The sequence below is a fragment of the Pleurodeles waltl genome, chromosome 7 (assembly GCF_031143425.1).
Source record: "Pleurodeles waltl isolate 20211129_DDA chromosome 7, aPleWal1.hap1.20221129, whole genome shotgun sequence".
Taxonomy (NCBI): Eukaryota; Metazoa; Chordata; class Amphibia; order Caudata; family Salamandridae; genus Pleurodeles; species Pleurodeles waltl.
The window spans coordinates 1195982467-1195997725 of record NC_090446.1 but is presented as its reverse complement, the minus strand read 5'-3'; the positions used below and the strand labels follow the sequence as shown (position 1 = coordinate 1195997725).

The following is a 15259-nucleotide window of genomic DNA, read 5'->3' as shown; positions in this document are numbered from 1 at the left end:
CAATGAAGAAATGGGCAAAATAAAACATGTAAAATAATTGCATGCTTATTAATCTGAGAAAAATCCCCGGAAAGGGAAATGGGCAGTCAATGACCTTTAACGAATAGAGCAAAATCCTTATTATTAAAAAAAAACGTATTATTCTCAAATAAAACAAATCGCAGACAAAACTGAAAGATAACTAAATATAGTGAAAATCAATTAAAAGAAATCGTATCAATTGAGTTTTTTTCCAGGTACAGCTGTTTAATGTTATGACACAGAGACAAATGACTACAGCAAGCAAATGTTAACGCAAAAACAAAGCTATAATGTAAAAATACTCTTTTACTACAGAAAAAATATACAACTTTTTTTTAAGGTCAGCGAAAGAGGGTCACTTCACACAGGTTGTGCCTTCATTTGGGAATGGGTACTTCCAGCGTATAATGCCTCCGTCTGCACTGACGCTGATGATGCACTTGTTGAAGGGACAGATACGCAGGCGTGTGATGCTACCACTGTGGCCGATGCCCACATGGGTCACTTCCCCTTCATTGTAGTTCCAAACCTTGATGAGTTTGTCATCTCCACCTGCGGGCAAAAACAGAAAGTGTGTACAAGGGGGCAAACATTCATTGGCAGTTGGGGCACCAAGTAAAAGGATTGTGAATAATTAATTTCCTCAGTTCAACTAAGGACAAGGTTTAAGCACTCCTAATGCAAAGGTGAAAAGGTGCAGCGTGTAAGGGTAAAGATAGGTGCCCTAATCTCTGCTAATTAGGCCAAGTCATTCAAACAAAACTGACCTTCCTTGCTGTCTGCATCAAACTAAGAGGGAAAGGGGCCTGCCATGCCAGCAAGACGTATTATCTTAAAACATAAATGTTTCTCAGATTCCACCAAGGCACATGATGTTGATTTTTATTTGTTTGGCTCCAGCACTAATCATGAGGTGACATCTCCTTCTGTTTTATCAGTATAAGGGCCTCATTTCGACACTAGCAGTCCCGCAATGGGAAAATTCGTGGTACAAAAATATCATCACATTAGATGCAGATTTTATATTATTAAGTCCAAAGGGAACATATTTTATAAATTATATTTAGCAGGCAAAATTTAGGTCAAAAGCTATTCTGGTAACACACCAGCACCAGTCGGTCAAAAAGGATTTCATGATCGATGTTTTTAAATGCTAAAGAGCAGTCTAGAGTACCAATATGCACACCTGACAATTAGACTAACATTGAGCAGCTCTTCTCTAATATTTAGGATAGTGATTTCAGTGCCGCAGTGGGAGTGAAATCCTCCCTGGAAATCACCCTGTACGTTGTTAGTATACAGATGGGTAGTAAATTGTGAATGGACTACAGATTCAAGACTTCAAAGCATTTTTAATCCATTAATTATATCTACGCTTGAGAAGGAAAAGTTATTTACTTGGAATAATAGTTCTTCATCGCGCCTGTCATACCCATAACCCCTTAGCTACTTTTCCTCATTCTGAGAGGGGGAATTCACCAAGCACAGGAATTTAATCACAAGGTTATAAACATAAGGAGAATCCCGTGGCTTGGCATAGTGCCTCAGAAAAGCTCAACTGACCATGAAGATTAGGTCCACCTATGGTCGAGCAGGTAACCGTACACTCAGTGGAACAGACTAGGAATTCCATTTTAAATTGTAAGGCTTGCCTGTAAATGGGTCAAATTCAGAGACTCATTTCTCCACTGCAAAGCTTAACTGTGCAAGAGGGAATGCATATTCTGTTTTAGCGTTAGTTCAAGACTGTCACATCACTCTTACCTGTAACAAAATGTTCCCCCTCTGATGAAATATCCATCCCGTTGACCGAGCCAGACATGGAACCTTCAAGCTCTCTGATAGGTGAGCCATCAAACACCTCCCAGTAGCCAATCTAAATGACAGACACAAGCAGTGAGACTAGAATGAGCAGGGTGGAGGAAGTGTGAGAGGCTTGTTAGAGGTAAGAAAACCAAATAATCTGCATGAAAACGTTCTTGTAAAAGGGGTAGGGCCAAGGGCTGTAACGAGCACGGAGGGCGAGTGCACAGCACTTCCCCTCAGTGCGGATGTAGGTTTGGCCGGCTGCCTTGGGCCAGCCAAACACACATGCCACTGTGCTATCTCCAGCTCGGCACTGTGTTGCCGGGATGGCGAGAGTAGGCACAGGCTCCCAGTTTGCCTGGGAGCACCAAGCTAGGGCACTCCAGCCAATCCTAGCGCTGCTTTCATGCAGAGTTAGGATTGGCCGCAGGGCAGGCTGGGAGCCTGTGCCTCAAGTGACCAAGAGGAAGGAGGGTGGCGCAGCGGCGAGGCAGGCAAGGTTTTTTTATTTTTTATTTAATGTTTATTTTGAACCCCCTCTATGCGCTACCCCACCCATTCACCGCACAGCGAGCCGTGACTGCTTGCCATAGCACTGAAGACAGCCTGAGCACTTTCCCTCACTGCGGTCTGTTTTTGTGTGGACGGCAGCAGGGCGTTGCACGGACAACAAAAGAGCAGCGGAGTACCTCAATTCTATTAAGAAACAGGCATTGTCTGTCCGCTGACTGCTTACATGTTCAAATCTGAGGTTGCCTACTTCAGCCTTTCATTAAAGGGCCATGCAGCTTACTAAAGCACGCCAGAGTTGTACTGATATTACACGCTGCCTAATGTAGACCTTTTCTGAGCTTCACCTAACTTTCCATTCAAGATTCCATTTATTCTGCAGTTAAGCTGTAATCTAAGTGCACTGGGCTCAGGTATAAGGGTTACAAAAAATACTGGTGCTTTCACCAGTGGCAGAGAGGGCAAATATAATGGGAGATTTTAGAGAGGGCAGGGTAGCCAGGGGGTGCAGAAGAGTGGTCCGTCCTCGGTCGCTACATTTGGTTGTGTTCTCTTTTTTTGTTGAAAAAAAATAAAACACCCTAAGCCATAGGCAGAACCTATAGGCAGTCAGGAACTGGATGGGTGTGGATGCTGATGGCTGGTGGCACACAGAGGGGCCATGGGTGAGGTGGGGTTCAGGCGCAGGGAGGGCTGCTGCAAGGGAGCTGATTAAAAGAATGAGGGTATGATTGCTTCTTTTGCTCCTGCTTGTCAGCCAAGGTAATTCCATCTTCTCTGTTAATGCAGGAACCTCACTTCTTGTTGGGAAAGAGGGGGACCCAGGTGATATTAAATAGGAAATGAACAGATGTTTTAACTCCAAAAATGTAACTGTAGCAGCAATCCATTACTGTACATAATAGACTCTTCCAATTTCAAAACCTTATTGGAAGGCCTTATTCACAATCGGGCCATGGCTTATTAAAAAATGATTTCATATAGCAGTTATTTTCAGACCATTTAAAGGCAACTAGATGTGCTCATCCATCAGGTTCCCCACTCCATTTTCATAATCTGATGCGGATTTGTAGCTCACTGTGCATGTGGGCCCAGGTTTAACCCTACTAGTGGAACCCAATGAGGACGAAAGAATCTGGCACTACCTATGTTTTAAGGCAGAGGTAACGTAGCATAACATTTTAGGCTGAATGACTTATTTTCTTTTGAAAAGAAGCAACCTCTGATTTGCCTGCAGCTGGCCTTCTTGTTTATTGGCAAAGATTATCAAACAGAGCAAGACAAATGGCACGCAACCCAGAGAACTATTTTCAGTGCTTATGAATGACTCAAGCATTCCCACCCATCACATTCTAATTTTTTCAGTGGCCTGGTGAATTGAGACCCCCTTTCTCCCCTCGAAGTCAGACTACCCTGTCTTACCTTTCTGTCTGTTCCACTTGAGATGATCTGGAACTCCTCAGGATGGTAGCAGACACATCGGAATAAAGTGTTTGCCAGGATCATCTGATTTCGTACAAAACGCCTGCAATTAAACCACCAGAAATTACTATCTGGTCAAGTACTGAACAGGGCTGAGTCTTGAGAAATACTGCACATGACTCTGCTATTTAGATCAGGGTTAAGATGAGCAATGCTGTTCGTGCTTTCAGAACTGTGGCAGGCTTAATGGGCTGGGTGCCTAGGTAGGCATCTTGCAAGTTAACGTTCAAATTCAGACAGGATATCGTTGATCCAAGGGTCCGTCAAGACAGGTAATAATGACAAACAGCAAGAAACTATTTAGTTTGAATGTGCTCAATGCAAATTCGAGTATTAAAATTATCAGTGTTACTACTTTGAGGGTACTTATCCACACTGTGAGGGTGCTCCAATACCCATGGCGTCAACCATTCTGGGTACACAAAGGGAACCTTAGGATAAACATTGTTCAGTTGGACGTTCTCTTTGGTTATGTCCCTTCTAAATAGCTAAAGGCATGTAAAGAGTTGTAAAGAGATTGTCTAGTCATCTTTGTTAAAACCAAAATGGAATGTGAACGATATAGCCATTTAATAGGCGCCTGAGATAGGTTTTAAATCCGTAATTGTGTTTTCTTCGAACAAAAAGTAAAAAGTATTTATTGTGGTAAAATGGGATCCCACATGTAAGCAGGACATGTTATATGGAGTTCCTTCAATGTTGGTGACATTCACAGATTCATGCTCAGTTCTGATTTATTCCCTGGTGTCAGGCTTCAATCGTCACCTGACACCACGTAGTCATTCATTTTCACGTGAGTTTAAGGATGAAGGCCTGGAGACGGCCACTATGTTTGGCATTAATCTAATAAATATACAGAGTTAATCCTCTCTCTTTCATCCACTTACACAAGATCCCAGATAATGCAGGTCCCATCAGAGCTGGCTGTCAGGCACTCTTTGTTGTTGCTCTTAACTTTGATGCACGACACCGATGACTTGTGCTCCTTCATGGACTGGACCAGTCTCTGACTCTCCTTGCCGATATCCCACATGCGCACCTGAAAGACATTGACACCGTTGAATATTAGTGTTGAGCCTAGTAGTTACACAAAGGCCAGGCCCTGCCTTCTAAAGGCGACAGGTTTCTATAGCTCTTCGTGGTGCAAATACGACAGGGCCTGCTACGGCTCCGGTTCAGCAAGAAAAAGTTTTCGAATGTTGCAGAGAGCACACACATTTCAGACACATTTGATACACGGAAGGGAAGCTCTATCCTTCATTCAGGCAAAAACATGGAATTGAGTATTTGCCAGCAAATTCAATCTATTGTGTTAGAGCGAGCATTTGATAAAGTTGGTGCGCGTAGGAAGTGTATGCATAGGCGAGAGCTGTGTATATGCAGTAGTGTGGGATCTTTTTCAGGACATAGGGATTACTTGGCCCATATTGTAACAATGGGAGCTTTTATGCTGATTGCCTTACTACTGATCCTAAAACTGAGCAGCAGGAACATCCCTTTGGAACTCTCTGGGTAATGAAGTTGAGCAGTCCAAGGCTTACTTGGGGAGGTGGTGTGCAGCATAAACTCAGAACTCAATGAGACATATAATAGCAGTCAATAAATCATAGCTCACAGAGTGCTTTTATTGAAGGAGAAAATAAGTTACTTACCTTAGGTAATGCTGCTTCTTGTAAATACTCAATCAAACTGCACATTACTCAGTTTGTGAATCGACTTGATCCAGAAACCTGCAATAGACCCTGGGTGCCAGCAGACAGGCACCATTGTACTTCATGTGGCCTCCAACCGCCTTCAGATGTGAGAGGATGGAGCCACTTAAATCCGCCACACCTGCGTGCTCGCTCATATCCGTTTATCAATATATCTTCATGCCCTCAGACTCGACTGACAAATTAGGTCCGTGGGCCAAATACAACTTGGCAACTTTTTATTATGAAAAGGCCATCATACTGAATCGGAAGGAGTGGAATGGGGGGGGGATCTGTGGTTTGACAGAGTATCCATAAGGGAAAGTGTTACCAAAGTTAAGTTGTTCTTCTGGCAGATGCTTCTAACCACAGATTCCCCACCTTGCTACCCCAGCACTACCTCGAAAAAGGCAGTCTTAGGAGTGGACTTAACACCATGAAGTACTACAGGACTAAATCAGACAAACTGAAAGTCAAGGCAGTAATGCCTGATGAAAGTGTGGACAGACGCCCATGTAGCAGGTTGGCAGATGTCCAACACTGGAATGCCACTAACCAGGGCTGTAGCTGCAGCCTTGGCTCTGGTGGAATGAAGGCTCTCAGGAACATTTTTCTGACCAAAGACTAACAGAAGACAATTCATCATGACAAGGCCTGTTTCCGGAATGCTTTACGTTTCCTTATATTGGCCAAGCCAACTAAAAATTGATTCTCCAGACTGTATTCCCTTGTCGTATTAGTATAGGAACTCAGAAGCCTTTTGGGATGCCACCACTACAACTTCCCCTCCTCAAATACAGAAAGTCCTAAAGATGCAATAGGTATCACTTAACGTTGTCCACACCAATGCTTTGCTGGGCAAAAACAAAACAAACAGGAGCACACTATATAATTTAGCGTGAAGAGGGTCATTGCAACAGGCCACAAATGTAGCTCAGCAACTAGCATAGTTACTGGAAGGGCAGCAGGATACTAAGATCACATTCACAATGTCCAGTAGCAAATCAAAACCACTCGGTTGGTTCTGCTCAGTCTCTATGCATGCAGGCTTAGATTGTGGAGATTTGGGTCTAGAACCCTGTCTGTGGCAGGGATAGCAGATTCTCGCAAAGAGGCAGTGGAATTGAAGGGCACAGGTTTAGGGCCAGGAAGATGGAATACCAGACCCTCCAGGAGGACTCCAGGGCTATCAAGATGACCTGGGGTCAGTTCATCCTGAATTTTCCCAGGAATCATGGAATCAGTGACAGGGACGGGAATGCATACAAGAGGCCAGAGTCTACGCTCTCCTGTTTTCAGTTTCTATTTCTTGTAAGTTTCTGTGGGGTTTTTCCCAGTGTTCTTTGATGCATTAAACACTGTAAAAAATGGATTATCGATGTTTGTGCTTTTGTGCTCTGTGACAATTTTTTCATTGCTTTTATTTTCTTCCCTTCTTCACTTATTTGGTCAATTCTATCTTCGTTCTATCCTACTCCTAGCTACGTGATTTGTATCATCTCCTCGAAGTTGGTCTTTCATGTACTGTTTCAGTATTTCCCTCAGCTCCATGCCTGTCTCTTTTCCCTGGCTGAATCACAATTTTTCTACTTAGGAACTGATATACATACATTATGGGTTGCTTGGTGCGCTCTCGCTGCAAACTATTGTCACTCTGTCCTTTTGTCTTGAAACATCAAGACGGTACATTTATTATTACTGTCCGGCACAGGCCTGTACCTGCTCTGCCTAGTCACAGGGGAGAAGCCTGTTAATTAAGTAATAGGCATGAAGTTAGTTAAAGATGCTTCTGTGGCAGCAAACTGCAGTGCTGAATGAAGTAGCGGCTGAATCAGAAAAGCAACTTCATGACCTTCAATATGCCTTGGTGCATTTGAGTTTGTATTGCACACCATCCATGAAGAATATTTTACATTTTTAAATTGTGTCTGTTGAATCTGGTGTTTATTTCAAAGACTGTTAAGCATTTTATTTGAGAGCAGTGTGTGGACTGTGCTCCTGCAGGCCCTGTGTGAGAGCTGCACAAGGCACTTTCTCTTTGTGTTATGTGCAACAAACACTGTTGTAATGCATTTTCTGTCTTGGGGAATAATATGTTTCCATTAAATGCGGTCACAGTGGTTTGAACAGGTGACGTTGCCAAGTGTCAAGCCTTGTTCCAAGCATCATTTTAACACTGATGTACTAATTATGAATGTTGAACATGGGGGTCCTAGGGCTGTGTCATGAATGCATTGTTGGTGTGCATGTTCAGAACTGGTCCATGCATCTGTTGTTGCTCAAATTGTGCTGCCTGAAGGACTTACTTGCGCTCACATACCAGTGGTTGCCTCTTCATTCTTCTTCTTCATAGACTAACGCAAAGATTCTCAATGCAATGAAGGCAGCACAATTTAAGCAAAACTAGTGCATGGACCTCTTCTGGGCCTGTCAATAGGCACTAAGGGCCTGATTTAAGGAAAGTGGGCCTGCACCCAGTGCAGCACCACTTTCCTTGCACCCCTTAGTGCCCCCCTAGCGCCACCATGTGTGCGCCATATTCAATATATGGCGCACCTTGGCGCAGGGTAGGGGGCAGGGAAATAGAGTCATTATTTTTGACACTATTGATAAACTTTGCAGGAGTAGCGTCTAAATGTTGGCGCTACTCCTGCAGAGTACATAGGGGCCCATTGTATTTAATGGCATGCCCCCTTTTAACGCCTGCTCTGAGCAGGCATTTAAAGTGCCAACAATAATGGTGCAAGGAAATCTCTTAGATTTCCTTGCGCCATTTTTTTCACACACCCCCGCAACGGGGGAACGCCCCATTGCATACATTATGCCTGGCACGGGCATAATGTAGCTCAAAGGGTTACAAAGTGGCGCAATGCATGCATTGCACCACTTTGTAAATATGGCACAGCGCTTTTGGCCATCTAAAGCCACATTAGCGTAAAAAAAATTACACTAATGTGTCATTAGGATGGTGCTAGGGGCTCTTAAATGAGCCCCTAAATATGGTCAAGATTTGGACCGATCTTTTAATAAGAGGGACTGTGACTCCTTTAGGCCCCCTTCTCAGACCATCTCAATGTAAAACCAAGAAAAGGAGTGTTTAGTGAAGTGCTTTATGGGAAGATATTAATTCTGGAGAGATCTGCATGCAACTACATCTTTGTTGCCACAATCCTGATCCCTGAGCTTTCAGAAAACGAGGCTCCATCCTTCTCTGAGTGAAGGGTGGCAGCATCATGTTAGTACCGTTTACCTGAGACCCTCCTATGACTTCAACTGGGAACATGTGGCCACTGCATAACAATATGCATGAACGGTGAACAGTGAGCAGATGCCATAAAAAGTGAGCTATGCTCTCAAACTTGGAGTGGAAGTAGGTCCCGGTAGTCCAGGGATCTTGTGAATGGCCACAGGGGAATATTAGATGGCCTACCATGGCCCAAGTGGGCCATCGCGGGATCATACATCACAGAAAAGTGCTCAGAGGATGGCGGCTGCATTTGTACTACTTTGACAACAATGGTCACCAAACCTTCAAAAGTGTATTAAAATCCAGTATGTTCCAGTTTCTACTAAAAAAGCAAATATTACCTTCAGTGGTGTGTTATTGAATATACTCCCACTGGTGCAACCCCACCTAAAGCTCCCAACACATCCTTGGGGCCCAAAGGCATGCCAGAGGGAACTGGAACTGCCTCCCTGAAGGCCTCGATTTGCTACAGCGGTGACAAGGTCCTGGAAAACTCTGGGTGCAGCAGCTCCAACACTGAACTCGGATCCAAGTCTGATGAAGCAGGCAGAGTTGAGCCTTTGGAACAGCTACTGCGCAACCTTTTTCTGGAGCGGGAATGGCAGGTAGGAGACAAACCCCTTTTGGACTTCTTAGAATTCCATCATTACTTATCCCTCAAATTCATTTTGGAGACTGAGACTCGGATCACAAATGACCTCAAGACTTCAAGCGAGAGCAGCCTCTCTTCTTGTGTTCTGTGACCAAGCTTGGCCTGTCACTCCCTAATGGTCTTTGGCTGCAACAGGTAGCATCTGTTGCATAACTCTAAAACATGCTTAGTGCTGAGACATGAAAGACAGACATTGCGCAGGTCCATGACTGATATCTCTTTGGAACATTTGTGGCAAAGCTTGAGCCATATTCCTAACACACTGCACATTTTTTGAATTTCAGAATTAGTTAACTACACCCACAAAGTTGAAAGCGCCACCTACATGTGTTTCTGTGTCATCATATTCAGAGGAAGTGCAGAGTCAATTCAGAGTTCGATGTTGAAGACTACTGGTGCACTGGAGCTATAGCAAGTTTACAGATCCAGTCTGACACCTTGGAGCACTCACAAGGTGAGGAATCTTTAGTTAGAAACATCCATCACAAACTACTTTACTTTCAACAAACAATATGGGACACAGTTACAAAGGGAGTAAAGACTGTGCAAGGGCACCAGCTAGTATTGACCAAGGCTAGGCAATTCCCACTGGTAAAATATTATGCACATAATGTTAGGGCAAGTTAAGACACATTGCTCCTTGGGGAAAATTAGTTGGAAATAATCTTGTTACACCACTCTGGGTTTCCTGTTTCCACTAAAGAGTGGTTTGTTCAAAACTATGTTTTTTCCAGAATATTTCACCCTTCCACGGCACCTTTTGTTTATTCGTCGGCAGAGAGGGTCCACTTCTGCCAGCTGGGGCTGGTGCTGCACCACTTCAAGCAATGTGTAGTCCCACAAGGCCCATCCAAGAGAGACTGTGCTGATTCTGCTGCAGCTGTACTGATGCTTCTACTGTCTCTAGCCTTCTCTTGTTATGTGCAGGAGTGTGCTGTTTGGGGTAAAGGCAAATCTGCATGAGTAGAGGAAAGGCCTTGCTCTGATGGGGTCAGGTGGATCTTCTCTCGAGTTCTTCCTTGGGTCCAAACAAAAACCCACCACTCAAACAAAGAGCCCACAGTGAGATAGCGTGGTGATCACAGATGAGGTGTAGGTAACTGCCAAATGTGGTTTCGATCAGGGTATAATAATGCAGAAATTCCAAAGGTGCTTCTACTTTTTGCGATAATGAGGGCTAAAGCAGCTGCAACTTTTATATGGTGCTGCAGCATCACAAGTGTGTCAAATTCTTCTGAGGAAATAATACAATGCATTTGCAGTTATTCTTGAGCTTCAAGATGTCACAGGCACTACTGCTTTTTGACATGCAGTAGACGTGCCAAATGGCCTCACTACGCAGCCTGGTAGTGTAGATCCTTCGCTGGGGTGCAAAAGGCTGCTTTTACTTGTTCCTGCCCTAGCTGCTCCCAGTTCTCCACTTGTGGGCAGCCTCTTCTTTGCACAAGGGCACCTTCAGCAGCCATTCCCCAGCACACCTCCTCAGCAGTCACTGAGCTCCTTCCCTTAAAGTAGTCTCAGGGCAGCTCTTCTTCTGGCAGGTGGCAGAACTTCCAGGTTCCTGTTCCCAAACCTGGCAAAGTCAGTGACCTCAACCTTGGAGGACAGAAGAGTTTCTAAGTCTTCAGTGCTGCTTGACCTTGTACACTGGCTAATGAGACGTTTTGGTACGCTGACTGGTGGTTTCTATTCTACATATGTACAAAGTTTGCAGACAGTCTTTTAATATTCCACAAGCCCAGCTCTGAGACCAGGTTCAGGATGTTTCTAACTTTTGTGTGTTTTTCCTAGATTGGGTACGACACAGTCTTTGGAACGAAGGTGGAGAGCTTAAAGCTCACTGTCAGGGGACACCTCAACTGGGTAAAACTTCAACTAATAAACGGAGCAGGAAGGGAGCAGAGGGGAACTTCGAATGAATCCTTGGTCACCTACCCTCCACACCGTAGAGTGTAGTCCACTACAAATACTCTCAGGACTTGTCTGGAGAAGTCCGGCAATTACCATTGCTGCCTGGCAGTCTCTCTCCATCATCCATCTTGGGTACTACTCATGCTCAGGGAATGGAAATGAACATGGGTGGGGTGAAGCTCCTGGGGACTGAAAGACTAACCTAAAAGCAAGAGAGGCCAGTTGGCAACTCTGATCGGCAGGTAAAAAGGCCTGTCCTGCCATTACAAACTATTTCTGCCACCACTGTCTGTCTTTCACAGCGCAATGAGCTCATGGTAGTCACACTCAGTACAGAACGTTGTGCCCGAAGGGCCACAAAAGCAGATCTTAATTGCATTCCGTTTCTCAACTAATCAGAAATCAAAACGCAATTAGAAACTTGCTATATGAAACCTAGGGCAGGAGTGCATGCTCTCCCTAGCCATGCAAGTGACCTTTCTGTACCTCAACAGGTAGCATACGTGTTTAGCATATTAGTGGAAACCAGAGCTTATTTGTGGGTAGTATGTATGCTTAAGGTTGAGGGTGTGGGGATAGCTGCATATGGGTGAGCCATCTAGGAGGGCACATGTGGGTGGATATGTTCGCTGCTAGTGTGGTGACAATCAATGTAAACCTTGCTGTGTGTGGCAGAAGCATGATGTGATTGTTTGAGTGGTATTAGTGTTGCTGGCAGTGTGTGTGAGTGCGAATGTGCCTGTGTAGATGTGGGAGGCTGAGGATGAGTTTGGTTCCTGAGTTCTGAATGGTTTGTAGTCTTCTAGTGAGTTGCTTGGTGATCCTGACGTAGAGGATGTTCTCATAGCCAAACTTGCTGGTGATTATTCCTGAGTGACCGTTTTTCTAGTATTGCTTGGGAACAATTTGAAGATCTTCCTCCGGATCTTCAGAGTCTAGAAGAAGGATGCATTGACAGTGCTGACCTTTGCTGTCAAGTCCCATTTGCTATTGATGTTTATTCCACAGTTCCTGGCGTGGTACCTGGGTGTGGGCCCAAATTTGGCTGGCCAACAGTTAGAGTCCTATGGTGAGGTGTTCTGGCCGAAGATCACTACTGCTGTCTTTTCGGTGTTTAGCTTGAGACATTTGGCTTTCATCCAGGTAGCAACTTTGGTCATGCAGGCACTGAACTTGCTTCTTGTTTTGAGGTCTTGTTCTAGAATGAGTATGAGGTGCATGTTGTTGATGGAGGAGAGGATGTTGATGTCTTGTGTGCAGATGATGTTGGCCAGAGAGATCATGTATGCGTTAAAGAGGGTGGGGCTCAGCAATTAGCCTTGAGGCATTCCGTAGATGAGTTTGTGGGCGTCAGAGGAGCAAGGTGCTAGGATGACAGCCTGTGTTCTATTCATTAAGGAGTGACTTTTGTATTGATGAAAAATTTAAATCCACAATAGGTTGATGGAGCCAATTATCCCTGGAGTAGGGCTTGCTTATTTATTTATTGTTTTTACACATGCAAAATCCTGATTAAACCTGATTATTGGGTAAGAGGGTTTTGCACAATTTTTGTTTTTCTTAAGCTGATTGTGTAATTTTCACTCGCGGGGAACTTGGTCAAGCACAAAATGTCTAACCACAAGTCTTTAGAAACAATATGGAGAATACACTGAGCCAGTATCATGCTTGACTTAAATACAGCATGGCAAACTTTGTGTACAATTTTCATGCAAACGACCACCCACGAGGACGATTATAACAATCATAATTCCAGTAAGTATTATGCATCTTACACATGGAATAATATGAAATTTTGCCCACACCTGCCTCTGAAGTGGGCGCATTAGGAATATACAGACCATATAAGCAACAATATATAGGACACAGTTAATATAATTGCTGTATACATAGTCACACACACCTGTCCCTCTCCGCCTCCACTGATAATCCGCTTGCAGTCACTGGTGGTAGCAATTGCTGTGACGCCCATGCTATGTGCATTTTCAATCGTGTACATCAGGCGCCCGGTCTCTGGTGTGAACGCACGGATTCTTCCATCATTCCAGGCTGAGAGAACAAGGAAAGGATCATTTTTTTAACCATGTGGAATTAATAATGTGCACGCATTTCTCGTTTGACAACAACATGAAAATAAGGGAGGGAAAATGACTCGTGATGGTGGGACAGCTACACCATAGTCCTGCCTTTGCTGGAGTGACGGCCTTACTATCTCTCACAAACTTGGTGGCGTTGGCAAGTCTTGGCAACTTTCCATCTTAAATTACACTCTTGCCAACCCTCATGAAATCTGTGGTGCCGGGCAAATTAAAAGTAACAGTCGCACTCAATGTCACTCATCTAGTCTCCCATGAAGTTTATGGTGCGGAGCAGGCCATGACCGCCCTACAACAGACGTGCCACTTGGGGCAATTTCAGTCGATACGGTTTTTATGTATAGATCTATTTGCACAGTGCACACATAACAACAAAGGCAGTGCAGCACAGTGTACAGATTGTACATAAACAAAAGCGGGAGATGAACTAGACAGCATCAGGAGAAAAGTCTGAAATCAAGCTCAAGGTGGGACATCAAGAGCCCAATCTTTGGCGCTGTCTTGAGTGTCAAGACAGTAGCATACGGAAGAATGGACCATGAAAGAGCATTTTAAAACCTGGAGTAAGGCTTTGCCAGTACTTGGAAAGTATTAGGATTATTATTTACATTGGTTACGACACCATCGTTTAATCTTCGAACAGGATTGTCTGAGTCTTGTTATTGTTTCTTAACTATGTTGAAGCATACTTCTGATCTAATAGTGAATCCCCCGCACCACTAGATGAGTCTTGTGTCACTCCGCTTCCACGGAGAAGGCAGAGACGTCTTAAGGTATCAGGAAAGTAAGCTCCGGCCTGAGGCTCCAGCCTTTCAGAGGGCCCCCTGATGGAGCCAGCTCTGTTTTGCAGAGAGTCTTGCTTTGATGGCCTTGAATAATTCTTTAACAGATGTTCTAAATACTGTTTCCCTTTAATTGATTTTTAATGTGAGTGATGTGGGGCGTCTATACAGACATTTTGCAGTGAAATGTTGTGTTTATGTTTGATGCAACATCCATAAACAAAGCTTCTTTTACATCAAAGTAGGACCTCGCCTATGAAAAATGGGAGGATGTACGATTATTTGAAGTAATTTTAGTGAGCTGCTGCTGTGTTACAATAATGAAATCACATGTCCTATCCCTGAATATTAGAAATAACACTTCAGAATTTAGAGGAGTGTGCCTGTGCGCTGTCGTGACCTGGCCAAAGAGTGCATGAAGAAGCTGAAACTGGATCATAAATTCAAAGATTTTCCGAACCAGGGCCCCCAAAATAAGTTGGACCACAGGCCCCGAAAATCCTCAAGATGTCTCTGGGAGTCGGAAGGGTCACGTTTTGAAGTCACTTTTGACTCTGTGCAAGATTGCCTTGAACTGATTTGGCAGGCAGGAAACCGCTCCAATTACTTGCTGGGAGCAAGCCAACCCTGCCGATTACGGAAAGCTTCTCAGGGCTCTCACCCCATTACTCATGAGATTTATGCTGTGGGCAAGTGTCCGATATGCTTCACCTGAAATCACACTCTCGCAATCTCTAAAACATGCAATCTCTAAAATACTCAATGGGGCAGGCAGGTGAAGTTGCTTTCTCATCTGAAATTGAACTTTCTCATAAACTCTATGGTACTCTTAGGTGGTTAATGAGCCAAACCCTAACCATATCTCGTAACTCATCACTACTATGTCATAACAATAAACTACACACACACTCTTTAAACCTGTTTAACTAAGTATATTTACTCATGGTTTTAAATATGTATATGTATGTACATATATGGGTGCATAACTGTGTGTATTCATGTGTGTATGTGTGTATATATATATATATATATATATATATATATATATATATGTGTGTGAG

The 15259-nt window shown here is 43.9% G+C and overlaps 1 protein-coding gene across 1 annotated transcript in view; it reads right to left on the bottom strand.

The window, feature by feature from the left end:
• Positions 1 to 234: 234 nt before the first annotated feature.
• The window catches only part of CFAP52 (cilia and flagella associated protein 52), a 76709-nt gene continuing 61684 nt past the window's right edge, over positions 235 to 15259 (bottom strand). Inside the window, exons 10-14 of the mRNA XM_069200324.1 lie at positions 13224 to 13369; positions 4707 to 4858; positions 3760 to 3862; positions 1786 to 1897; positions 235 to 573 (exon numbers count right to left, since the gene is read on the bottom strand). Coding sequence (XP_069056425.1) covers positions 377 to 573; positions 1786 to 1897; positions 3760 to 3862; positions 4707 to 4858; positions 13224 to 13369 — 710 coding nt within the window. The 3' untranslated portion in view covers positions 235 to 376. The remainder of the gene's footprint in view (positions 574 to 1785; positions 1898 to 3759; positions 3863 to 4706; positions 4859 to 13223; positions 13370 to 15259) is intronic.